Consider the following 24428-nt stretch of genomic DNA (forward strand, 5'->3'; position numbering starts at 1 on the left):
GTGGTTATGCTGTTACATTTTGATCTTATGATTCATACTCCTTTGTGGATGGAAACAAGAGATGTGTCACTTCAGTAACACATGAATAACAAATCAAGTTTTCACACTTTCATGAAATCTGGGACTCATTTTGTTTAGCACGTCAGGACTTATTATTTTATACTAGCACTACATGCGTTTTCACATTGTACTTTTCCAAGTCTGGAAATGCAAACTGTAAGTGTTAGTAGAAGGTGTCAGGTTTGCAGCATTTCGTTTTTTATTTGGCAGGCATTAGTCTAATATTGGAAAATATAAACCTAAAATCAGTTCCGCTCCACAATTAATACCTTCTGATTACAAACTAGCAACCCATATATTTTCAAATATTATTAAGATATACTTTATTTAACCTAAATATTACTTTAATTCATTTTTGACTCTACAAGCACACTGTCCATGCAGTTGCTATTGTTCACCACCAGGTGGCTCTAAATACACACAATACATTCTTATGCGTTAGTAATCTAATAGAAAAGTATGCTACAGTATAAAAATGCTGTTTATTTCTTCTAATTTAACCTGATAATAATAGCATCAACTTAAACATTTAACGAATTAGTCATGAAAAAAATTAAGAGCATATGATGTCAGATCAACTATACAATTGTAAATCTCATGTGTGGTTTCTTTACAGATGCACAAAGAATATGTATGTCAAAAAAGCATAATAGATGTAGGATGGGAATTTGAGTGATAGATAATGACTCTTGTATACCAACAGTGTCATCAGAGGGTAACAGGTAAATCAATTAGGGACACCTCAGCGGATTCCACTCTCTCTCCAGAGAGCTCAGCTAAAGTGCAGTCAGGGGATCGGGGCTTCAGATAGTACCTGCGACCTCCAGGGGAATCAGCAAGTATGCAGCTCACCCGTAACCAAAGCTCCAGAGGCTGACTCTAGAGTAGTTAAACACAGCTGCCATGCTTCAAAGATGTGTGCTAGTTTCCGTGTATGTGTGAATGTGGCAATATAAATGTCTGTGGAAGAAATTAATGAACAAAAATGCCTCCCCAATGTGCAGTGAGAGGAGTGTAAAATATGTGCAGTCCAGTGCACACACACGTGATGGGCCATTGACGCAGTTTCAGAGTTGTGTGGCAACAACAGGTTGCAAAAACTCAACTGCCTTTGTGTGTTTGACCTTCTTGCTTTATTTGTAGCAAAATACTTTCAAAAATCTAGATGTGAAAGGTCGTTTTTTACCATCAGTCCAGATAAGACAAGATGGACCTTTATCGACCCCTGTTAGGAAACTCAGTATACTCAGTATAAGACAGAAACACAGGGATAATAAGAATACAAATGAAATAAATTTATGATAAAAATAAAGTAGCAGTAAACATACAATTGAACGGCTTTAGTATTGGGATTCTGCTTACAATCGTTCAAAACAGTTGATTTTCTAGTTTTGTTTAGTAGTTTAAAACACGAGTACCTCATTTTAGATCAAATGTAAGTCAATGCACATGGTTACCTCTACATACGTTGTTTATTCTAATATCTTTACACCCCTGCTACTGTCTGTGACACATTTGTTTCTGTGTTTTGCAGTGTTGCCTGGAAGAGATGCATGCAGGACCTCTTTGTGGGGGGTATGATTGTGGGGAACTGCATTCAGACCCGTGGAAATGGGGAGGGGGATTATGCCTCCATTGGCACTGGGCCTGTCCGTTGCCATGGCACGTCCATTGTCCCCCCCAGCACATGGGCATGGCACAGAAACCTCCAGTGAAAACATTCATTTTCTACTGCTCTGTTCTTCTTGGGGAATTGATTCATGAAGAAACCTTATCATGCAACAAAAAAAATCAATGGTCATTATCTTGTCACATTTGGTGCGACAGACAGACCTAGACAGTAAAATGAGTCACTCTACAATGCAATCAGCATATGTTTTGAGTCACCACAAACAGTCATATGGATCAAATTGCCTTAGCCTGACAGAGCTGCAACCTTTTTGCTATTTTTTTTCTAGGCTGTATTTCAAACTCTCTGTGACTCTCAGCTCCCAAGTAGTATGAGTCATGAGAGGAAGGTAATCACAGGCAATGATGTGGACCGCTGCAGGGCAAGCCCCGTTGTGGAGGAATACCCTTGAGAAAGTCCACGCCGTTTGCAAACGACTGCTCATATAGGGCTTGGGATCGCCCTGGCTTCATAACCAATTGCGTCATTCGGCTCATACATCCTACGCGCTTCTATCCAATCAGCGTTGAGTTTATAAAACCAGCATTGCCACTATTGGTTCATTTCAGACAAGGGCGTCTTTTGCTCGCTCCAACAGCACCATCTCTGGCAGGTGGTGTGTGCTTTAAAACCATACAGTAGGGTAATGTTTAGGACGATAGGTAGGTAGTTCTAGGGGAATAAACACACTTTAGGTTGTTAATTTGTCGACTTTTGTTTCGTAGTTTTGTTTTACGTGCCATTACGTCTCCTTTTGAAGCAACCGGAATCGCAGCGAGTGAGATTACCGTCGGGGTTCCCCTCTCTGAGACAGACACTTTGTGCTTTACAAGCGGTGAATTGCTGCTCCTTCATCATGCAGAAGAAAGAGGGAAAAGCCCTACATGTTGATTATATTTCGGCTCCGGTGTAAGTCTGAATGAGCGAAGAACCTCCCGGCGACGACTGAAACCAGGGGCTCACATCCCGGATCTGCCTCACCTCATCCGCCGGTGTAGCAATATACAATATGTTGTGTTGATTTTTTGTGTGTGGAAGTGGTCGTGCCTTTTGTTTTCATTTCGGGATATGTGATATGCGGATCCGCGAACGCAACGAAACGCAAATGAGTTTTTTCTTCTGCTTTGAAAATGAGGAAGCGTTTTCATAAAGACCCAGAAAATGGCAAGAAGGTCTCGTCGTCCGTGGGCCCGGATTTGAGTAAAATGAGAAGGAAAGGAGCAAATGCAACAGCAGCATGATATCTTTTTTTTGCCTACAGAATGACACCAAAGGAGGTAAAAAAGGTGGCAGTAGATAAGACGCAGCATCAATGAAGGCGATCTGGACAAGTTTTGAGTCGCTCATAATGAACAGAATTACTTTGCAGCTCGACAGCAGATCCTTTCCACAATATTGAAGATTGTTTTTGGTTTGGGAGATTTTCTAATTCACCAGTATTCTGCATTTGTTAACAATTGTTGATTACATTTTAGATTTCTCTTTTTTTTTTTTTAAATACTTTTGATCCGGATCCAGCCCTGACTATTCAATGGAAGTATGTTATCAGCTGCCGGTTTTGCCTCTAGACAGGCCGGTTCCCAAGCATGTCCTCAGCCGGAGGGGAGCCATTAGTTTCAGCTCCAGCTCTTCCCTCTTCGGGGCTCCTGATCCAAGACAGCTGTCACAGGTAAAAAGACCTTTTTAAAATCTCTTTATTTATCATTTTGTCACAGTGGGTTGAGATATGTGAATCACACAGGCCTTACAACCAGCACCTTCTTCTAAACAAATATATGAATAATCCACAGGAATCTTGCAGGTGGTTGTTGGATATCTAGGCCCGAACACACACAATGAGCACTCACTTGCACACACAACATTTTCTTATCTCTCAGACCCAAAATACAACCTAAGACCACTTTGCATGTGTGCATGTTACCCACAGATAAAGGCCCTCTCACTTTAGCCATCAATGTCAGTGTACTGCCAGAGTAAAAGCAGTTTACTTTTGTGACTCTGTGTATTGTCAGGAGGAACGTGCCACATTGTTATTTATGCAACATCCCGTGACACATTGACAGAAGAAACCTTTATCATTGAGTCATACTTGAGCTTCCTGCTTTCTCAGAGTCCTGAACTCTTGGAAATGTGCCTCTTGTAAGCCTGCCTCTATATTTCAGCTGTGGTGAATGAAAGGAAAAGGTAGGCCACAACAACAGTCATCATGTTGTGGCGTCACATTTTGTTTGACTCTTTTGTCTCTGATAGAAAAACTTGACACATTACTTTGTATCTCCAACGTATTTAAGCCAAACATTGAGTCACTGCATATCGGAGATTATCTACTATGCATTAGGCCTTTGTGTAGTACACTTCCCTAACTGACTGTAACACAAATGTTCCTGTAACCTCAGCTCAGATGGTTGCACATCAAGTCATACATCAGTTCCTCCTCTGCGTCACAGTTTTAAAACACTAAAACCCCCTTACTATTGCTTCAGTAGATTTGCACAACAGCAGCCGGGGTTATACTCCTCTCTCTGGGTCACGTCCTGCTAGTTGGTCATGGACAGTAACTCCCACAGCGTTGCATGGCATCCCCCGACACATTAACTAAGCATTAAGTCACTGTGTTTGACCGTGTGAGCGTACTCTACAATGGATCATCCATTAGTGCTTTGTGTGACAGGCTGCTCCACATAACCACCCATGTGTGTCCGCTTTGAACCTACCACCACACCATCACTGGCCGCTGCATCAAAGACTAATGCATAGCCTGAGGCCCTCAGTGTTGCTCGTCCTCACTGGTCCTTTTGTCCGCTGGGTTATTGGTGCTTTTGATAGATGTTATAAGAATAGTGGATAAGCTAGCTGGAGAAGACCTTTCTGTTCCTGCACTCAGTTGTTTATGACCAAATTACAATAAGGCCTGCACGCTCTACCTAGGTACCACCGTTAGCCTAAAACCAAAGAAAGTATTTCCAGTCAGTTGGAACACGTCTCAAATGAACAATGTCCCGTTGTGTGCTACTTTTATGAAACTAAGACTAATCCTAAGGCCTGAAGCTGCCTTTTGTCTTTGTGGTTCTTGGACCTTGCTTCTAAGACCACAGCCCCAAACAAGGGGTCCCTTGAGAGGGCCTAGACATCAGGAGCAAACCCATCTGGGCATAATGCTGTATGCTTATCGTCTGCTGTAAAGCTATTGTGTCTTTAGGTCAGTTCACCAGTTGTTTTTTCTCAAGTGAGCCAGAGTTCATTTAGTTATTGTGGTTTGTACTGTTATAATGCCCCTGTGTTGTGAAAGAAGGAGGAAAATCAGCACACTTTGTAGTGTGAAATGTGTTTCCAGTGAAACCCTAATGTCATTTTTGTGGAAGAATATTTAAATCGCACAAGGTTTACCAACACTGTTATGCAAAGCAAGAAGGCCCAGCGAGGGATTCAACATAAAGACCTGCTGACATGGACATTTGCCTTTTTTCTTCCCTACACAGTGGCAGAACTGGGTGGACATGTATACACACAGTGTCACTCGGCCTTTGTCACAGCAATTACACTACTACAAATATTGTGTTTCGGGCCCTATTCCTGACCATAAGGGTGCATTTGTCCTCGGTGGCTGCTGTGTTTTTGTGTGTGGTTCCACAGGCCTGTTGTTTGTGGAAGCAGTTCTGGACTACCATTGCAGAGAAAGGCAGTTAGTGCCCGGGCTCTGTGGGCAGTGGTTTGGCTCGCTGCCAGACTCACAGATGGCCGGAGTCTCAGTCTCTTTTCTTTCTCTTGTTCTGCTCACTCACAAACTCCCTCCCTCTCGTTCTTTCTTTCTCTTCTGCCCCCTCCCCTTCCCTCGCAGATGAAGACATTTCCTCTTGTAAACAGAGGCAAAAGAGTAGGGTTGAAGACGCGACAGGGTCTCAGAAGAATATGTCACTCTGTGGTCCTGGAATGTTTATGATGGGGTGTAAATATGCTGCCGAAGAGGCGTTGAAAACGGCGACAACATTAAAACAGATGGGCTCATTTGATCTAGAACAATGCCTCTATTGTTTGTATTGCAATGCATGTTGGCTGCTTGTTGATTCATTCCTAAAATTGAGTTGGAAGATGCTGGTCCACTCTGCTGGCTTCTCTGGAGTGAAGGCTAAACACAGTCTGAGATTAGATTGGTGCAGAATGAAAGGAGCAGTAATACGAGACAAGGAGTAAACAAAGTCATGTGGTTCCCGTCTAAACACTTACGGCACATTAAGTTAGTTTGGCCTTACTACACACATTCACGAGACGTTACACATGGCAGCAGTAAGACCCGACGGCTGTCTGTCATGATGTGTAACACATTCACACACAGTTGCATGGTGTTGATGAGGCTGTATTATTGGCATTTCCCCCAAAAAGAGATACAAGAATCGATAGCGGTATTGATGAGGCCCGAGCGGGCGCAATGTGTGAGATGATCATACGACTTGGACCTGAAACACTGATCTGCGTTCAGCTCAGTAAATCATATCACAGTCACAGATATCCTCATGAGTATGTTGGCCACTGACCCCAGATCAACTCCGACGTTTGGGGGCAGGAGATGAGGGTAGGCCTGTGTGTAAGAATGGGAGATATCGCCGCTTGTTTCATCACTATGGATGTTTCTGTGCACGACATGATAAGAGAATACACCACAGTGCTTCTTTCTGAGGGAGTTACTTTGTTGATTTGAACTGAACCGATAAGCTTTTTATTTTCTGCACATTGCCATCGGATTGACGTAGTTTCAGGATGTGGTAAGAATGCTGAAGGAGCCGTTCAGACACTGAGCCTGGTGTTACACAACCTTTCACAAAAACGTTAACCCTCTCCCCGCCAGAGTTTGCCTTTCCGCGAAATGTGCGCAAACGAGCCGGTACAGTTTACCGAGCGAGGATGTGTATTATTTAGTAAATAAACCGGAGCAGTACCTCACATCCTGTCTTCGTTTATACATACACACTCCTCGGTTCTCTGTCTCTTGGTAAGGGGGCCCCTCTTATCACGTGACCATTCTGTTTTTGTGCTTCAGTGTTGAGTGCAATCGGCCGTGAGATTGTGGCTCCGTACATCAACACACCAACGGACACAATGTCAGGGGGGCCAACTGCGCCTGCTGAATATGAATCATGTTAACTGTAGTCCTATAGACATTTGAGATGAGCACATACAGGATGTAGGAATTTATATAGCCCTGTTGCTAGATTTAAACACCAAATAGTTGTCCGCAGACGCACCGGTTGTCGACTTGGGTTTTGTTTACTCTCCTCAGAAGGTTAAGAGTTGCACGGGGGGAGCAGTACGCTGGCCCAGAGAAGCAATTAGAGCCTGGGGATGATGTTTTAGATGAATGAAATTCCTGTGCCGGGTAGACGGCCTGTGAGAATATGAAGCAAATCTACCTCCTCCCCCACTCCTCAACTCCACTTGTGTCATCGAGCACCGCTAAAAGCACACTTATACAAGGCCCCCTTTTAAAGCTGTCTGCTGAAGAAGGCTTAAATCATTTCAACACACCTTCCAGTAAAAGAAAACGGCATCGGTTGCACATATATTACAGCCCGACAAGCACGCTGCTTTGTTCTTTAGCGACAACACTGCTCCGTCATTCTCTGGCTGAGGCATCGGGCCAATACACCCCCCCCCCTCCCCCTCTCAGAAACTCACTGCAGCTGGAGTGTGTCAGAGTGGAGAGAGTTCTCATAAAACACTTACAACAGGTAGACTCCATCTAGGGCTTTTGTGTATGCAATGGCTGGTGCACGAATGCACACATACTCACTCACTCCAAACCTGTCCACATTTATGGCCTAGCACTCAGTTACTGGAATGTGCCGTCCCACACAGCACAGCGCTGCAAGAGGTCATAACTCAGAAGGATGCTTTCAGTTTATGAAACTGCGCTGCTTTTATCTTGAGTGTGTGTGTGTGTGTGCGTGCGCTGCTTTGTTTCTGATAAGTCAGTTTATAGAAATACTGCTAGCTTCCTCATTTGCTTGGCCTTAGCTCATTTACTGACAGTGCAAAAGGCTTGTCCTCAGCAGGAACCTCATTTCAAAGCTCAATGACATCATAAAGGCAGTTTGATGTCCTTTTTGTTTGGAACAAGGAAGTGTGGGAATGCGACACTGTGTACTAAACCGTTAAATACCATTCAGAGGGCATCAGACTACAATATCTGCTCAATCATAATGCTCAGATTAAAACGCTTTTTAGTTCGTAACCAGTGTCTTTTGAATCAAACACACGATACATTAGGCTGTCTGCTTTGTTGTCAGCATTCAGTCCGATGATAACAAACATTGAAACCTGGCGTTACTCACACAGTCCGACATTTTGACACCGTGTGCCCTCCTGACCTCAGAAACCTAAACGCTGTGGCCCCCTGGCAACCAGTCTAAGCCCAGATAAGGAACGGAGCCGTATGTAAACGAGCTCACGTGGAATAGCAGGGAGCACAATGAGCAGGCTGTTATGCGAGTAGTAAACTCTAAACAAAACGGAGTTGGCTTGTGCTGCGAGCAAACACAACCTGGCTGCCACTCCAGGTGCTCCGTTAAAGGCACGCAGAGCATGTTCCCAGAAAACAATGACGGAGTTGACTTTGTGAAGATTTATGGAAGAAAATAGAAAAAAATGTAGCCTGTAACCAAACGGGTAAACCGTCAACCACACAAGTACATTTCCAAATCCAGGTGGTAGACACTAGGGTTTGTGTTAGCACTTGCTAGTTAGCGACAACTGTGCATTGTTTGGACTAGATATTCTGTACATATGCCTTTACAAAATATGATGTTCGGGCTGATTAACAGAGGTTGTATTTATGAATGTTGCAAAAGTAATCACTGTGCAGGGTTCTTTAGAGATAGAATATTGAAGACTTTACTTAATATCCCAGTGGATCAAATTTCTCCCAAGCTTTACATGAGCCTGAAGTGAAAACCAAAAATGCCTTGTCCAACAGATTGGTAGGAATTGGCCTCTTTTGGTGCCAGAGGCTGTGGGTCAAACTGGAAGTCAGCTCAAACTCAGCACTGAAGCCACAGCAGAAGTCTCCCAAGCGTCAATTTCCCTAAAGGACACTGGACACCAAGAACCTTGTATTAAAGGGTCTCTATACAGACGTCAGAGCATAAAGCAAGTTGCATAACAAAGACATAAGAACCAAGCTAGCCTGTCTGACCTCTTCATACCTGTGTTGCACACCCATGAGCAACCATGATGGAAACCCATGATATGGGCTGGAGATGCACAACATGTCTTATCAGACAAAGGAGTTATCAGTCAGCCACTGTTTCAGCTCAATGACGGAAGCGAGCACTACCTGCAGGCCCTTCATAGTTAAATCTTTCCAGTAGATATCTGGCCTGCAGGCTATTCTTGTTAAGAGGCTGGTCATTCTATTGTGGCATTTCACAAAGGGGATTATACTCTGCTGGATTACATTCCTAATGTTTCATAATACTGAAATGTGTGTGCGTCAAGGAGGACAGCAAATCAGACCAATCACATTATTGTTTTATAACCTCTTTTGATGTGAATTTCCTGCCAGTGAGTTCAAGTCATGCCTCTGACATCCTGCTTCTCTCTGTCTCTCCCTTATTTCCCCATCACCCTCAGCTGTGAAGCATGAATGACAGAAAAACAAAGCTCACAAGGGGGCTCAAGTTCATTTTGGACCATGACCACGGGTGATGGGTTTTGTGTGTGTTGGCAATACAAGGCGTGGCAGGGGTGTGTATTATGGGCTGCACATTTCAAGGGTAAAACGCGACTTTCCCCTCCGTTCACAGTGGGAATGTGACATTGACAAAGTGTTCGCACGGCCAGCTCCTTCTTACCAGCTCACATAGGAGCACATGCCAACGTCCACTTAAGTGCCAACTGGTGGCAGGCCCTGTGTGTGTGTTTGTGTTTGTAGAAAGCTCTGGCCAAAAGGTTTGTTTGGGCAAGTGTTGGCAGAGCTGGTCACTCTTCCATTCCCAGACCTAGAGCCAGTATTACACAGTTCCCACGCATGTTACAGCTGATACCCAGCCCCCTACACACAAACACCGCAACAGCCCATGCATATATACACACACAATCTATAATATTCCCTTTAACCACTGGTGCTGTGTGTAAACACGGAGATAACCCACCCCGAGTCAAGCTGTTTGCTAGCCGGTAAAATATTAGCTTTGGATTGGCGGCTGTCATGAGCCCACAGGATGGACAGTGTCAGGTGTGTGTGAAGGAGATTCTGAGTAATCCTAAGGATATGAAGTAATGAGTACACAAGCATGGACATTTGTGTTTGTGCTGTGGCCAGTTGGCGTTTGTCATGAAGGGCCAGTCAAGCAGGCTCCCTGTGGAATGGGTAACTCTAGACCAGAGGAGTCCCAGAAGGGAGAGGGGAGTCGGCCTGATGGGGGGGGGGAGGGAGAGGAGTGTGGAGTGCATGGAGAGGTGAGCCAAGGTGTAGCCCGGAGCAGCTGTTTGTCGGCAGAGCAAATATTCAGTTACCACAGCCGTACCGCTACAACTACCACTGTAGTGCTGCTGAGGGAAACTGTTGGCACCGAGTTGTAGACACAGGCAAAGATAAAACACACATCTTATCAACTTCATTCTAAAGTCAACAGAAGCACTGTTATTCACAATAACAAAATTACATTGTAGTTTATACATTGAAGTAGCCTAGAAGAGGCGGCGACCATATTTTGGAAGCACACAAATGCTACGAGATAAAGGTCAAGAAGACCAGCTGGTAGAGAATCACAGCTGTCTGAACATCTCCTATCCTCATACTCGATAAGCCTTCCCTGATTTAAGAAAAACAACCATTTTGGAAGACACTGGCACTATTTACAAAGTAGTTTAAGTGGTTTATTATGTTACTTGTTCATGATGCATAAGGCCTCAGATTCAGCCAGTTCTTTGTGTTTTGTCGGCACATTGTTGCCAACCTAATGTAACGTCAAAATCTAGATTAAATCAACTATGATGGAGCAAACCATTATGATCACTTAACTTGGTAGACAAGTCGCCGCTTCTTAGAAAAAAGTATTCTCGTGATGCAGTTCCCAGAAATGTTGAGTTGTAGTGATATTAAACCTTCAAGGACGACAATGTGAACTGAAACATGCTATTTTTGATTTAATAGATTATTGGGTAATAGCCATTGGTGAATGCTATTGATTTTTCAAGGGTTATTGTGTTGCATCTGTGTCGTTATTAGTTCCAGCTAACTCGATTCAAATTGCATTCACCTGCTGGATAAGGAAGTCATTATATACAATTTAATCTTTGTGCATTTTCGTGAGAGACTTTTAAAAGGAAGTAAAAATGGCTCAGAAAACGTGTGTGTGTGTGTGTGTGTGTGTGTGTGTGTGTGTGTGTGTGTGTGTGTGTGTGTGTGTGTGTGTGTGTGTGTGTGTGTGTGTGTGTGTGTGTGTGTGTGTGTGTGTGTGTGTGTGTGTGTGTGTGTGTGTGTGTGTGTGTGTGTGTGTGTGTGTGTGTGTGTCACATGACTGATAGCACTGGTGTGAGTGCCGTATCAGGCTGGTGATATGGCACTGGAACATATTTATCAGTGTTGCCGTTTGTGCACATACACACACATAAACACACCGCAGCACCTCCCTCCACTTATCAGCGTGTGTTTATGTTAAAAATAATTGCCTGTATTTTGAGTCGTGTGTGCTAAGATGTGGCTGTGATACCACCCCCATCCATTTTAAGATGTATTTCTTGTTTTTTAAAACATAATTCATTACAAACCTTGCACAGCTGTTTATGATGTTCCTTCTTGTTTGCTCAGAGACGAGGGGCCATCTCCTACGACAGCTCCGACCAGACAGCACTGTACATTCGCATGCTAGGTAAGTGTTTCCCCTCTATCAGTGCATACACGCAACCATTTACAGCATACACACACTTCCCAGACATCAGCGGGCTTATCTTCTCCATGATCATTTCTTAACCCACAATGGCTTTAAAAGCAGCCAGATGGAAAATGGAGGGAGGGATGGAGACATTATGAAGAGATGGGGACACACTAGAGTGCACCGTCCACTCAAAAACCCCGGCCTTTTAGTAATCTCTCCATCAGAATAGGTTTACATTGTGTGTGTCTGCAGTGTTGAGTGCCTTTTTTAAAGTTTGCCCAGGTTTGTTAAGAGTACAGATTGTTGTGCGTGCGTGCGCCACGTGCTCGCTGCCCTCGGCAACCCCAAGCAGTTCAGAAAATGGATGAGAGGACGGAGGGCTCATAGTTCAGCCAGGCAGATGGAATCAAATTCATCCAGGAAGCAACCGGAGCAGTCTCTCCTTCCTGATCAATAACACTATTGAGTATAATGGTGCAATTAGAGCCTGACATCAGTCCACTCTACACAGATGTGCCCTCGCATGCTGCTTTGGCCACCTTTACTCATAAATCAGACGGTGTTTGACTGGTAGTGAGCAGCCGGGGCAGTTTAGGGCTTCTCTGTTCAAATCCTGTTTTCTGTAGCTTTCACGTAATGTTGTGATACTTTGTTTTCTCTCTCGATGGATCATACAAATCCTCGACTGCCGCTATGCGCGTCTCATCACAGTCATTTACAGAGCTCACTGAAGGAGCTTTAGCCCGATAATCGTTTCACTTGGTTAAGTGTGATGGCAGTCTCATATGTCACCGCCGTAAAGCAGCTGCAGATTTGATATTAGTGTAAGGAGAGGCTCGCTAATGCAGACTGGTGTTTGCCTCGACCCGGGGTTCAGTCTGCCAAGTTAATGCTGATGTGCTTTCAAATAGCAGGACTCAGAGCTTTCGCCGCATCAGATATAATGACATGACCTACATCCACCCCGGGGCGCCAGCACTAATGCACCGCAGGAGAAACATGGACCCTGTGACTCAGAATACACACCTTAGCATGTACAGATTAATGGGACAGATGTATAGTCATGGGATCACACACACTGCCAAGGAGGTATAGTATTTGGTTTATGTTTTGCGCATGACATGCCACGGATAACCTTGAATTGTAATTCTTAGTTTCTGGTATTTTGATAGGAGCTTGTGTAGTATTCAAACAGCTGTTTACAAGTAAGTAACCAGTGGTTGGTGTGTGTGTGTGTGTGACTGCTTTTGATTTGAATTCTAGTGCCATGCTGGAAACCTCCCATTGCACTGTTGAGCAACTTGACGAGTGTACTGCCTTACATTCTTCTTGCCGCATTGGAGTGTTGCCTGGAACGACACACTAGCATTTTTACTGCATCAGTGTCATAGCAGCATCCCGTCACCTCTCTGCACTCTCACTGCTCCTGACTGCGGTTTCAAAGCAGGCCCGCCGTCTTTTCAGTCTGAGCCCGGAGCCTGATCCACTGCCTGACTAATAAAAACAGCCATAGGTGTGCTATAGATCCCCGTCAGGGACTCGGAGTATTAATAGCAGAGCAGACTGTCCTGACATGGCATTGCATGCTCAGCTGTTTGATGTCCGCCCCTCTGGAAAGTGTACACCAGTCATGTGGCGCTTAAACAAGATCAATCACTGTATATGATCTAACATATCTTACACATTTACTTTCCAAACTGTTTGAATCTTGAGGAAATAATTGCTGATTTCTTCTAGGAGATGTGAGAGTGAGAAGTCAGGTTGGGTTTGAACCGGAACGAAGAAGCTCCCATCCTTACCTGTGCATCGACTTCAGAACTCTTCACAGTGAGTACAAAGAAGTTGCCTATTAGCCATAGACATTCCCAAACACTGCTACACTGATGTCTGTGCACTGCTCTCATGCTGTATTTTTACATGATGATAAAGAACAAAGTGGGAGGCTCTTTATCAGAGCTTTGTGAGTCCAGAAGTGATTAAATAACCTCTTAAAATGTCTTTAGAAAGCAGTAACAGAGAAGCAGTGTGTGTTGACATTCTGACCCAAAAGTAATCCTACCTCATGCTGACGTGTTTCTGGATCGCAACCGTGTGTGTGTGTGTGTGTGTGTGTGTGTGTGTGTGTGTGTGTGTGTGTGTGTGTGTGTGTGTGTGTGTGTGTGTGTGTGTGTGTGTGTGTGTGTGTGTGTGTGTGTGTGTGTGTGTGTGTGTGTGTGTGTGTGTGTGTGTGTGTGTGTGTGTGTGTGTGTGTGTGTGTGTGTGTGTGTGTGTGTGTGTGTGTGTGTGTGTGTCCGTGTCCGTGTCCGTGTCCGTCCACTGACAAAGCATGTCTGCTGTGTGATCCCAGACGAAAGGCTTATGAGTGGGCGGCTGTGTCAGCAGCCACCGTTTGCATATCGCCGTGTTGGTGTCACATCCCCGCCAAGTTTGTGTGACCCGAATGATTCTCAGGGCCTAATGGTCTTGTGAAATGAACATAAAGCCTTGTTAGATATTTGACATATTTTTGTGTGTGTGTTTGCAGCACGGCCGAGCTCTGGATCCACGTCAGCGGACTCCTCGCCTGAGAGGAGGGTCCACAGACTGCTCAGCTTCCAGAGGTACCTGCACTCCTCCCGGCTGCTGCGGGGCATCCCCCAGCAGATCCCCCTCCACATCCTGGATGAAGACTACACTGGACAGGCCAGAGTATGACACACACATTATATATAATGATACTACAGTAAAATACATAAAACCTACCTTATTTATTTTGTTGACATTTCGCATCACTAATTCTGCACTTCTGTTTTCCTCTCTTTCGCAGTGCATGCTGGAAAAAGTCGGGACCTGGAATTTTGACATTTTCCTCTTCGATAGGTTGACAAACGGTATGTTAAACATGACCATAAATACTATTCAGAAGATGTTTTTAAAAGTCCCGTGACGCAGCACTGAGGGCATTTAACCAACCTTAGATTCCATGTACACCAATGGTGCCATCTGTTGGATTCTGGCCGACAGAGGATTCACCCAATGAAGATTCATTCTCTAATCAAATCAGTGAAATTGAAATTAAGATCCCGTCAGTTTGAAAAAGATGTTATTTTTCCATTGCCGCTTTAGGGAAGAGAATAACTTCCTCAAATTAAAACAAACAGAAATGTCATATCTCATCACTACACTGATTTTCACAGTTTTTATCACAAGGTCAAAAGAGATGCACGAACCAGCAGAAAGCTCACTCTGTTCCTCTTGTTTTAGGGAACAGCCTGATCACCCTGACCCTCCACCTGCTGAACCAGTACGGCCTGGTGGAGCTCTTCCAGCTGGACATGCTCAAACTGTGGAGGTTCCTAGTCATGGTCCAGGAGGACTACCACAGCGACAACCCCTACCACAACGCTGTCCACGCTGCCGACGTCACACAGGCCATGTACTGCTTCATGCAGGAACCCATTGTGAGACACGAGAATGAGTATAGTCAATGTGTAGTTTCAATAAAGGAGTATTTTGTTGATTGATCATCATGATATGTTGTTGTTAATGCAGCTTGCCAAGTCTCTGACCTCCTGTGACATCCTGCTGGGACTACTCGCCGCCGCTACACATGACCTGGACCATCCGGGGGTCAACCAGCCTTTCCTCATCAAGACTGACCACTATCTCGCTACACTCTATAGGGTACGACCACGTAACAGTCTTTAACCTGCCAGAAATGACCCGATGGATGTACTGAAGTTACATTGTATGATTTATTTCTTCATGTGCAGAATAACTCAGTTCTGGAGAACCACCACTGGAAATCAGCAGTGGGCCTGCTCAGAGAGACCGGGCTCTTTTCCCATCTGCCCGCCGAGGACAGGTCAGTCTGACACTGAAGACATGTCAAGTGCAACGGTAGAAAATTGAAGTTATTTCAGAAGGCTTCACTGATTGGGTAATGGAGAGAATTCCATCCAATGCCACAGTCAGTGCTCAACAATGTGGGGCTGTATGAGACTTGGCAAGCTGAACACATTCTGAGAATACTCTGAGAGCTCTTAACATTTCGAGCAATGAGTCCTAGCTTAGGAGGGATTTAAGAAGGATTCTCAGAACAACTCTAAACAAGGAAGGGACAGAACATTTTACCGTGAGGAGCTGTGGTTGACCCTGGTGCTCGTTATGATGCGTTCTTTAAAAAAGCTTTGATGGTTGCAAAATACAACAAAATAAAAAATCTCTTGATATAATGTTATGGACGGCTATTTTCGAAAGAATACAAGATATCCCCAAGGAAAGGCAAAACTACAAGATACAAATGTTGATATTATGAGGAAAAAGTTCCATATAATGGCCATAAAATAAAGACTTTAAGAATAGGTTTAATCATAGGTTTGATTCTATAGACATGGTGAAATAACTGACTGTTTTATGTAAGGGCCCTCTCTGTTCAAAACCACTTTTGTAGAGTAGCCTTTAAAATGTTGAAAACACAGATATCTTGTTCTTAATACTAAGAATTCAGCGTTTAGATTTTGTAATAGGATCTCCTTTGTAATTAGATCTCCTACCACTTTCTACAATGCTTGTAAAAGTCTTCAGCCTCTTGAACGTCCCTCCCTACTCCTATCAGTGTTCCAGCTCACTCAAGGTCTGAGATGCTTTATGAATAACTTTCATCTTACCCAAGATTCTTAGATAACGGGAGAATTTCTTAGAATTTCGTCTCTAGGACTGGTCACATGACTTTAAGACTTTCTTAACACCACCACCACTGATCATCTTTTCTTTCCAAGCAGTCTGAACATGGAGAGGGAGTTGGGCTCCCTGATCCTGGCCACCGACATCAGCCGACAGAATGATTACCTGTGCAGGTTTCGCAGGCACCTGGACCAGGACAACCTGTGCGTGAGCAACGCCAGCCACCGCCACTTCCTCCTGCAGGCCAGTTACTTTCTCTCTCAAACACACACACACACACACACACACACACACACACACACACACACACACACACACACTTCAGCAAAACTGAACTCTTGATTTGTCTTTATCCCCCCTATACAGATGGCTCTGAAGTGCGCGGACATCTGTAACCCCTGCAGACCCTGGGAGCTGAGCAAACAGTGGAGTGAGAAAGTGACCGATGAGTTCTTCCAGCAAGGTAATCATCTCTTCTGCTGCATAACAATGATTTTATAATAACTACAACTGCCAACAGAAGACACAGATCTGCACTGCAAGTTTAACCATAGGGGGTTAAATAATATGTTTAAGTTGAATTATGAGAGCCACCAATTTGGCCATAGCGAGTTAGATAGCTTACATTTGCGAGCTAGCACTTAAGCAAGCTAACGAGTAGATGGCGAATGTTAGTTAGCTTGGATAGATGGCTAACTTTCTCTAGCTAGCTTGTTTAGTACATAGCTAACATTCACTTACTAGTTTGATAGATAGATAGTTTATGTTAGCTTGTCAGATTGAAATGGTAACTTTCAATAGCCAGCCTGTTAGATAGATACCTAACACTCACTAGCCAGCTATGGAACACTAGCTGTGCTAAACATTCCCCTTTCATTATACATTTTTGCTCTTTTCTCCATCATTTGTTCATTTTGTGTTTTATTCTCTGTAACAAAATGTGTGTATAATAGTAGAAGATACAGTATCACATCTCATATATTGATTCTTCTTTTGTTATTCTTTTAGGAGACATTGAGAAGAAGCACAAACTTGAAGTAAGCCCAGTTTGTGACAGAGAGATGAACACCGTCGGCAACATTCAAATCGGTAAGAAGGGGTGTTTTTAATGGTGTGCATTCGAAGTAAACTAAGAAAGGAAAAAACAGCAATGTAAAGAATGATTAAGACTCGAGCTTTTTTTAAGCAGTTTCCACTGTAGTCAGTGTTCTCTCCTAGCTCATATCTAATCTCAAACCCTTATTTGTGTCTGCCTCCCCTCTCCTCCCAGGCTTCATGACGTATGTGGTGGAGCCGCTGTTTGCAGAGTGGACCCGCTTCTCCGACACACGGCTGTCCCACACCATGATGGGCCACATAAGGCTGAACAAGGCCAGCTGGGGGGCCCTGCTGCGGGAACAGAGCTCCGTGGCGGAGGGGCCCAGCTCGCCCGGCACCGACCCAGAAGACGGCGCCGCTACCGGAGGAAGCAGCTCCAAAGAAATACCTCAGGGAAGCAGAGAATCCTGACACTCCTCGTGAGCCCCTTCACCTCGACCCCTGACCCCGGGGCCTGCAGCTCCACCTGATCCTAACTTTTTGTTTTGTTGCTTTTGCCTCTCATCTTGATAAACCACTGTTTTTATTTAATTTATTTAATTTTTAATTCCTCTTTTTTGGCATAGAGCAATACATAGATACCTCATTTGGCTACTGCTGTATTTTTCTTTTATTTGCTTTGTTTTATTTATTTGTCCACTGTAGTTTTTGGCATTACTGACTGAACACACCACTTTGTTTGTTGGTGAACCTTTAGGGGAAAGCAGTAGAAGAACTGAAGAAGACTTTTTTTTTTGTTCTGGTATTTTGAAGTGCCATTTGAAAACAAAGATTTGAAGAATTATCTGAAATGACTGAGACAACTGGAGTATTCTGACATGAGACCCTCCTAAGACTTGATATCAATGCATTTGTATTGAAGATTCTTCCTCATGTTGAAAAAAAAAAAAAAATGTGACAAGCCCAGTCCTTTTGCTGCCTCTACGAAGACTGTTTACGCATCTCCTTGTTTGTTGTGACTTTCCCTTGAAGTGAATCACGTGGGTTCCACGGTTTGCCTTCGAAGCACAGATGTGAAGAACCACTCGTTTGAACTGTCATCCCACTGTTGAAGCCATGAGCAGAACCTTACTCAACCACACCAGATGCCATAAGTAACTCCACCTGTGTGCTACCATGTGTCCTTGCACTCCCGAATTAAAGACGGTGGTGGATGTGCAGCCACCCGCGAAGGTGTTGTAGTCCTTCTCCACGTATCTTCCAGTGCTGGTTGAACTCGGGGGGAGCGTCCCCAACCCCCACACTGGAAATCAGATACTCACTGCACATGCATCTCACCTGGAACTCGCTCAGGGTCTCTTATCACGAAGGAGAGGGGGAGGAGGCGACTGCGGACGATGCAGGGTTGTGTTCCTGGCGAGGATCTACTGAAGGAGACCCTCCCTCTCTTTGCAGAATGTCTCTCTCAGCCACATGCAACCTAAAGGACTGCTCGATCGATGCCTTATAACTATGCACAAACTATGCTAAGTGACCAAACCAGCTCCATCAAGTGCATGGTGTGCTTGTCTTTTGAATGCACTGTCCAATCCCTTTGCCTTTTTGTTGTGAGGAACAACTCCAGCTGTCCTTCTTTTTTGTACCGAAACAAAATGGTCGAGTGACTTTGAACATTCCACTTCTTCGTGTTTGGTTTGTCTACTCCGATTCTGTATAGTGGCACAAATCGTTGTTTGTGTTTTTTCGAAAGATAACAGGTGCTTTTCTTACTTTAGCTGATTTGTATTTTTGCTGTAAGTGCTGTAAGACTGTTGATAAAACTGTTTACAATTTGTTGCGACAGCCATTTTTGGGAAGACTTTGGTGTCGAGCCAGATTTTGTAAAGGCTTTGCTGTATTGACCTTTTTGATACATGCCTGTTGCAGTTACGATTTGAATAATAAAACCTGTTGTTGACTAATGTTTTCTTTAAGTTTCACGCTGTTTCAACATGTCTAATACTGAAGTTTAAAGGTAAGTTTGAGAAACCGGCTCGAGATACACTTTGTTATATTCCATGGAATGCTCTTAACATCCCGATAGCAATGAATATCTGAAGTGCTTTGACAAAAAATCCATTAAAAATATGTCATCTGTGGAAGCCGTAGTACTGTAAAAAGCACGACCAATGATCTGAGCCGGCCCGGCTAAAGTAACTGGATGGCCTACCTGCCTGTCAGCCTTCCATCGGGGCACAAACTTATCTCGTGCCCTCATTGGTCATGTGCGCGTTCGTGTGTGTTGGAGGAGGGGCTCTGTGAGGAAGTGGCAGATTTCTTCCGGCTGTGTATTTTCAAATTCTAGCACACTCGAGCTGGTTTCTCCAAAATTACCTACCCCACCTTTAACAGGGTATATTATGCTTTTTGGGTTCCCTCTCCTGTAGTGTTATTGTATTTGTGCATGTAAATGGTCTGCAAAGGCTAAAATGCCCTCCCAAGTTGTGTTGCATTTATTCTTTGAACCTTACAATTTAAACCGAAGACATTTGACTTTCAAGATGTTAAAACTCAGCAATGAACACCAGAGAAAGTTAGGACAGAAAATAAACTTTATTATTTAGAGATTTGACAATTAAACAATTTGTATGGAAGACAACTCTTCTACAAAATCCTACTACTGACACACCCAGTCCATCTTCCATTATTAAAAGGTAATACTAGTAGAGTCGACTAAAAGCAGCAACTACTCTTACTTGATCGACAGAACGGAAACAAAGCAGTCAGTCACTTTGAACAAAATACTAAAAACCTCACGACCCTGAAGGATCTGCATCTTAACAGGCATGGAAATGTGATAATTACTGGCACCATTGGAATGATACATGAACAGTGGGTACCTTAGGACCCATGACTAAAACATGTAAATATAGTGTTTCTTACCGAGATGAACCGAAGCATGCTTTGTGATAAAAGGCATCTCTTACTGCACCTTTTCTGTTTACGACCTAGATATTTCACAGTATCTGTTTTCCTCACTGTTTAAGTATCGTCTGTACACAACGAGTACATAGAAAGATATGTGGCAGAGAAAGGCAGAATCTCTTGGATCGCTGGAATGTCTTTGGTTCTTAATCACAGATCTCACTAAAGAGATAATTTCAACAGAAGACACACAACGTACGTAACTCACAGATAAAGTACAAACTATTTTTTAAAAGTCACCAGGAATTAATACTGGAAAAAATCAACCACATAATAACTTGTGTTATCTACTTAAACTGCAACATAAATAAAAGGATCCCAATCATAAATTAGTCTATTATACATGTGTACAGCACAATATTCCATGAGTAAGAAAGTGCTCAATTTCTCCTGTTGAAAAACTCTTTACAAACCCCTTCGTAAAAAGGGGAATGCAAACATTGTGATACGTGCACTTAAAGTGTTTTTAATATTATTCTGTAGTGTTGCTGCCACAATCACTCGGGGCTGATATATTTTGAACACAAAACAATAAGACATTCAGTTAAAGTAAATCATGTTCTTAAAACAAAAAGCTAATAATATAAGTTATAAAAAGTGCAAAATCAGACGGTCAGGGTGACCATCGGATACAACGCTGCGAGATGACTGGTACTCAGAATCCCTTGTTCTTCCACAGAAACTGCCCTTATTTAAAAAGGTTGGTAAGGCACTTTAAAGTGTCCGCAGCACATCTGCAGCTCCAGCTCAGATCAACTTCTTTTTGCCAGTCGATTTCAACATGTGCTGTCCAAACTGTGGAAAGAAAAGGACAGAACATTAGATGTCAAATCAATGACAAAATGACGTGAAAACATAACCTGAAATGTATTCTAATGAAAAAAGCTATTAAGAGTTCATTTATCCAAATATGTCTCAGTAAGAGTTGTTGTGCTCAGGATTAATAAAAGGCTGATTTTGAGGTGTCTGTAGCTTGAGGTAACAGCGATTTAAGAGTAACTTCTCTCACCAGAGGAGCTTCCGTTCGGGGTTTCACATCTGGAATGGGAAGCTTGAAATCCTCCATGTCTCCTGACTCACTGTCGTTTCGATACCGGTGAGCAAACTTGCGTTTCAGGGCTTCGGCGATGAGAGAAGCGGCATCTAGAGGCTCACTGGACTTCATTTTGGCATCACCTTCCCCTGGGCGACTATGGAAAACACAGTTAGGCAAACACACATACTAATTTAATTAATTGTGAGGTTTACAAACAGGTTTTTCATTACAGTAGCAAGTAAGTGTTGTTTTGACCACCTACTGTTAGCTTGGATAAACATGCATCTTATTCAAAAAACCTTCATCTTTACATTTGATCATTTTCTTAAATCTGTTATTTATTCCCTCGTACCTTTTGACCGATCGTAACTTGACTTTGCCGATGTCTTTCAGGACGTCGAGCATGCTGGGGACTTCTGCTGGCCTCGAGTCCAAATCTGTGTGACCCTCTGTCTTCATCCCCCTGCGCTGCTTTATCAAATCAATGGCAGAAAATGTCCGCTGGAGGCTTGAAGGTGGGGGCGGCAGCGGCGGTGGGGGAGGGGGCGGTGGAGGAGGGGGAGGCAGGGTGCCACAGGGTGGAGGGGGAGGTATCCCTGTGGTCGCAGCTGAGGTGAAACAAAGGAAAGAGAAGACTCATAGCTGTGTGACATTTAAAAGCCTGCTGCCATCTAGAGGACATTGTATGTTACTGCAATGGAGCAGACAAAGGGGAAACAAAGCAGTGCATTTATAAGAGATTAGTGAAAGGAAATACCTGGCTGTGTGCTCTTTTCCTGAAATAAAACGATTTGTGCTATCTGAGCTCGGAGTTTGGCGAGTTCTGTCTCCAGAGCGCTGATCTTCTGATTGGCCTCATCGTTGGTGTTTGTCTGCCCCTGGGGGTCCGGGGACCCCTGATGCAAACTGGGTAGTGACATCTGGCGGGATAATGACCTCTGAGGATGAGTCTCGCGGGCTCGAAACACGAGTCCTGCTGGGACCGCTGACCTGTTTCAAAAAGGCATTCAAATGTTTTAGACCAAACTCACAGAAACAGTTCAAGTGAAACACTCTCTCCGCTGTTAGCAGACAGAGGAGTATCTCCCACCTGGGTCTGCCGATTAATTCGTCCTCATCCTCTTCGTCCCTGTCGAGCCAGCCGACATCAGCCAGAGAGGCCAAACCACTCGGCCTGCTGCCGCCAATCAGGACACCAGCGTCCTCATTGTACGGGTAAAGCTGTCACAGAGAGAAAAGCGATGATCAAAAACACTGCATTTCAACAACTAATACAAGTAAGTGTGTGAAAGGACACAGGGCTAGTTCAGAGAGGAGGGGTGGGGGATCTGTACGATGCTAATGAAAGGTTCAGGTACTCAGTAATCAGCTGGAGGTGTTGGAAGGTTGCTGAACACACTGACCTAAAGCAGACACACTGCATTCCACAAAGCTAGGGAGGGGAGCTGGAGACAGAAGGACAGAAGAAAAAAGAGAAAGCACTGTGTTGAAAGAGACAGAAAAGGAAAAGGCAAAGCATTTCAGATATTCCTCTTTATAGAAATATCTAAAAATTGTGACCTTTAAATAGTTTGGTGAAAAAACATATCTGGCTCGTTTTATGGGTGATACATGGAAACAGTTCTGAGGTAAGCAAAAGCTGGAAGAGGGCTGTGATGTATCGTCACATGACTGACAGTGAGGAGCGACAGGCAGAAAGACAGAGGAAGAGATTTGGAGACTAATTCACTTTGACACTAATGAATTTGATGATTATGTAAAACACCCTTACCTGAAAATGAACCCTGGGGCAGGGTTTAAAAGGAAGACTCGAAGCTATTCTCCTCACAATACTTCTAGAGGACCCGTAGGTCTTGTCTGATCCAAAAGCCTGCAAAACAAAACATGAAACACATAATTTAGAGATGGAAATAATACATTAAAACATTTAAACTAAGGGCTTGTATGTATTTAGCAGACATTAACAAACGTTGTCACGTACCAGGTCCATTTCTATCCGTGGATTGTCTTTATTCATTTCTGTTGATGTGTACCACGAGGGCATTCAGACACATGTCCTAAAACCAAAGGCATCATCACCAAATTGTCACCTAGAGGAAACACACTTTTTAAATTTGAATCATGTTGAGTCAAGGAGAGGAACTACAATACTGCAATGTGTAATAGAGATCAGATGCTCCACAACACTGACATATTCTTTATTTGTCTGCAATAAAATACTCTTTCCAAAATGATCATCCCTGCCAATAATGATTATATTATAGAATCTCAATCCTTGTCAATTTCCCCAAGTGTTTAACATGTGTATTAACAGCTGTCAAAATCAAAGTTAAGTAAGTAACATCTTTACAGGAATAACTTTAAAACAGTTCAAGCCTTTTAATTGTTTATTTTAGCAAAAGGACAAGATGCAAAACACTGTAGGAAAAGCTTTAACATCAATTGCAGCACAGGCAGGGATGCTAGCATGATAGCGTTTTGAAGCTAGTTTCATTTTTACCGCTGTTTGTTGTTTTAAGGGTTAAAAAAGTTAAGCCAATAAAGCGGTAACGTGAGTCGGTCGCAGTTGTGTGGCAGATGTTTGCTGGTAGCGTGCATGTGACAGGATTAGAGGTTAGTTGAGCACAATTAAACAGGATCATCTTGACTTTAGCGGCTAAACGATGCTAACAAGCATAGCTCCGGCTAACCCTAACCAGCCAACTTTACAAACACATTTATTACGACATTCCAAAGACACCCACAAGTCTAATCACATTAAACGCCCGGGAGGCAGATGCATATGTAAACGTTACAATATAATCAAAGATCGGTTGTGTGTGTGACTTTGAAACAAACTTACCGAAGCTGTAGATGGCAAACAACTGTCTAAGTTTTTCCACCTTGTCAACCGACGGACATCTGCAGGAGGGGGCTAATGTGGGAAGACTCAAGGAGTACATTTTTGAGCCAATTGGATTATACGGATTACAATGGGTAGGTTGTGGCCACGGGATGCTACGATTGGTTGTTCACATTGATTGACAGGCGCCAGCACCAACCAACTTTGACTAAGAAAAGAACACTAACTGCTGATTGGGTGTGATATCAGTCAATCAAAGTATACCGTATCATTTGACAGGAA

At 43.6% G+C, this 24428-nt stretch overlaps 2 protein-coding genes across 5 annotated transcripts; one reads left to right on the forward strand and one right to left on the reverse strand.

The window, feature by feature from the left end:
- Nucleotides 1-1813: 1813 nt before the first annotated feature.
- On the forward strand, nucleotides 1814-19266 carry pde7a (phosphodiesterase 7A). 3 transcript variants are annotated; one of them, XM_034229641.1, is made up of 13 exons: nucleotides 1814-3140; nucleotides 3248-3398; nucleotides 11535-11595; nucleotides 13339-13428; nucleotides 14126-14289; nucleotides 14408-14471; nucleotides 14845-15041; nucleotides 15133-15264; nucleotides 15354-15445; nucleotides 16362-16509; nucleotides 16633-16729; nucleotides 17275-17355; nucleotides 17537-19266. In XM_034229641.1, exons 2-13 carry the CDS (start codon nucleotides 3261-3263, stop codon nucleotides 17773-17775), a joined length of 1503 nt encoding a protein of 500 aa, XP_034085532.1. In that variant the 5' UTR covers nucleotides 1814-3140; nucleotides 3248-3260; the 3' UTR covers nucleotides 17776-19266. The 3 variants fall into 3 exon arrangements, with proteins under 3 accessions (XP_034085532.1, XP_034085534.1, XP_034085533.1); XM_034229643.1 differs by having other exon boundaries at nucleotides 1815-3398; nucleotides 13342-13428; XM_034229642.1 differs by having other exon boundaries at nucleotides 1820-3398; nucleotides 16365-16509.
- A 610-nt stretch (nucleotides 19267-19876) lies between these two features.
- Nucleotides 19877-24249, reverse strand: mtfr1 (mitochondrial fission regulator 1). 2 transcript variants are annotated; one of them, XM_034229614.1, is made up of 8 exons: nucleotides 24147-24249; nucleotides 23286-23394; nucleotides 23076-23174; nucleotides 22395-22525; nucleotides 22062-22294; nucleotides 21657-21912; nucleotides 21278-21458; nucleotides 19877-21063 (listed from the first exon to the last, which is right to left on the reverse strand). In XM_034229614.1, exons 2-8 carry the CDS (start codon nucleotides 23346-23348, stop codon nucleotides 21016-21018), a joined length of 1011 nt encoding a protein of 336 aa, XP_034085505.1. In that variant the 5' UTR covers nucleotides 23349-23394; nucleotides 24147-24249; the 3' UTR covers nucleotides 19877-21015. The 2 variants fall into 2 exon arrangements, with proteins under 2 accessions (XP_034085505.1, XP_034085507.1); XM_034229616.1 differs by having other exon boundaries at nucleotides 23286-23361; nucleotides 24147-24198.
- Nucleotides 24250-24428: the final 179 nt, after the last annotated feature.

This window comes from Gymnodraco acuticeps, unplaced genomic scaffold (assembly GCF_902827175.1).
Source record: "Gymnodraco acuticeps unplaced genomic scaffold, fGymAcu1.1, whole genome shotgun sequence".
Classification (NCBI taxonomy): domain Eukaryota; kingdom Metazoa; phylum Chordata; class Actinopteri; order Perciformes; family Bathydraconidae; genus Gymnodraco; species Gymnodraco acuticeps.

Coding starts and splice junctions, on each gene's coding strand:
- mtfr1 (XM_034229614.1), bottom strand. CDS start 23,348: ATGCCCTCGTGGTACACATCAACAGAAATGAATAAAGACAATCCACGG. Junction 22,295..22,394: donor GAATTAATCGGCAGACCCAG/GTGGGAGATACT, acceptor TTTTTGAAACAG/GTCAGCGGTCCCAGCAGGAC. Junction 21,459..21,656: donor AAGTTACGATCGGTCAAAAG/GTACGAGGGAAT, acceptor TGTTTTCCATAG/TCGCCCAGGGGAAGGTGATG.
- pde7a (XM_034229641.1), top strand. CDS start 3,261: ATGGAAGTATGTTATCAGCTGCCGGTTTTGCCTCTAGACAGGCCGGTT. Junction 13,429..14,125: donor CGACTTCAGAACTCTTCACA/GTGAGTACAAAG, acceptor GTGTGTTTGCAG/CACGGCCGAGCTCTGGATCC. Junction 14,290..14,407: donor ACTACACTGGACAGGCCAGA/GTATGACACACA, acceptor TCTCTTTCGCAG/TGCATGCTGGAAAAAGTCGG.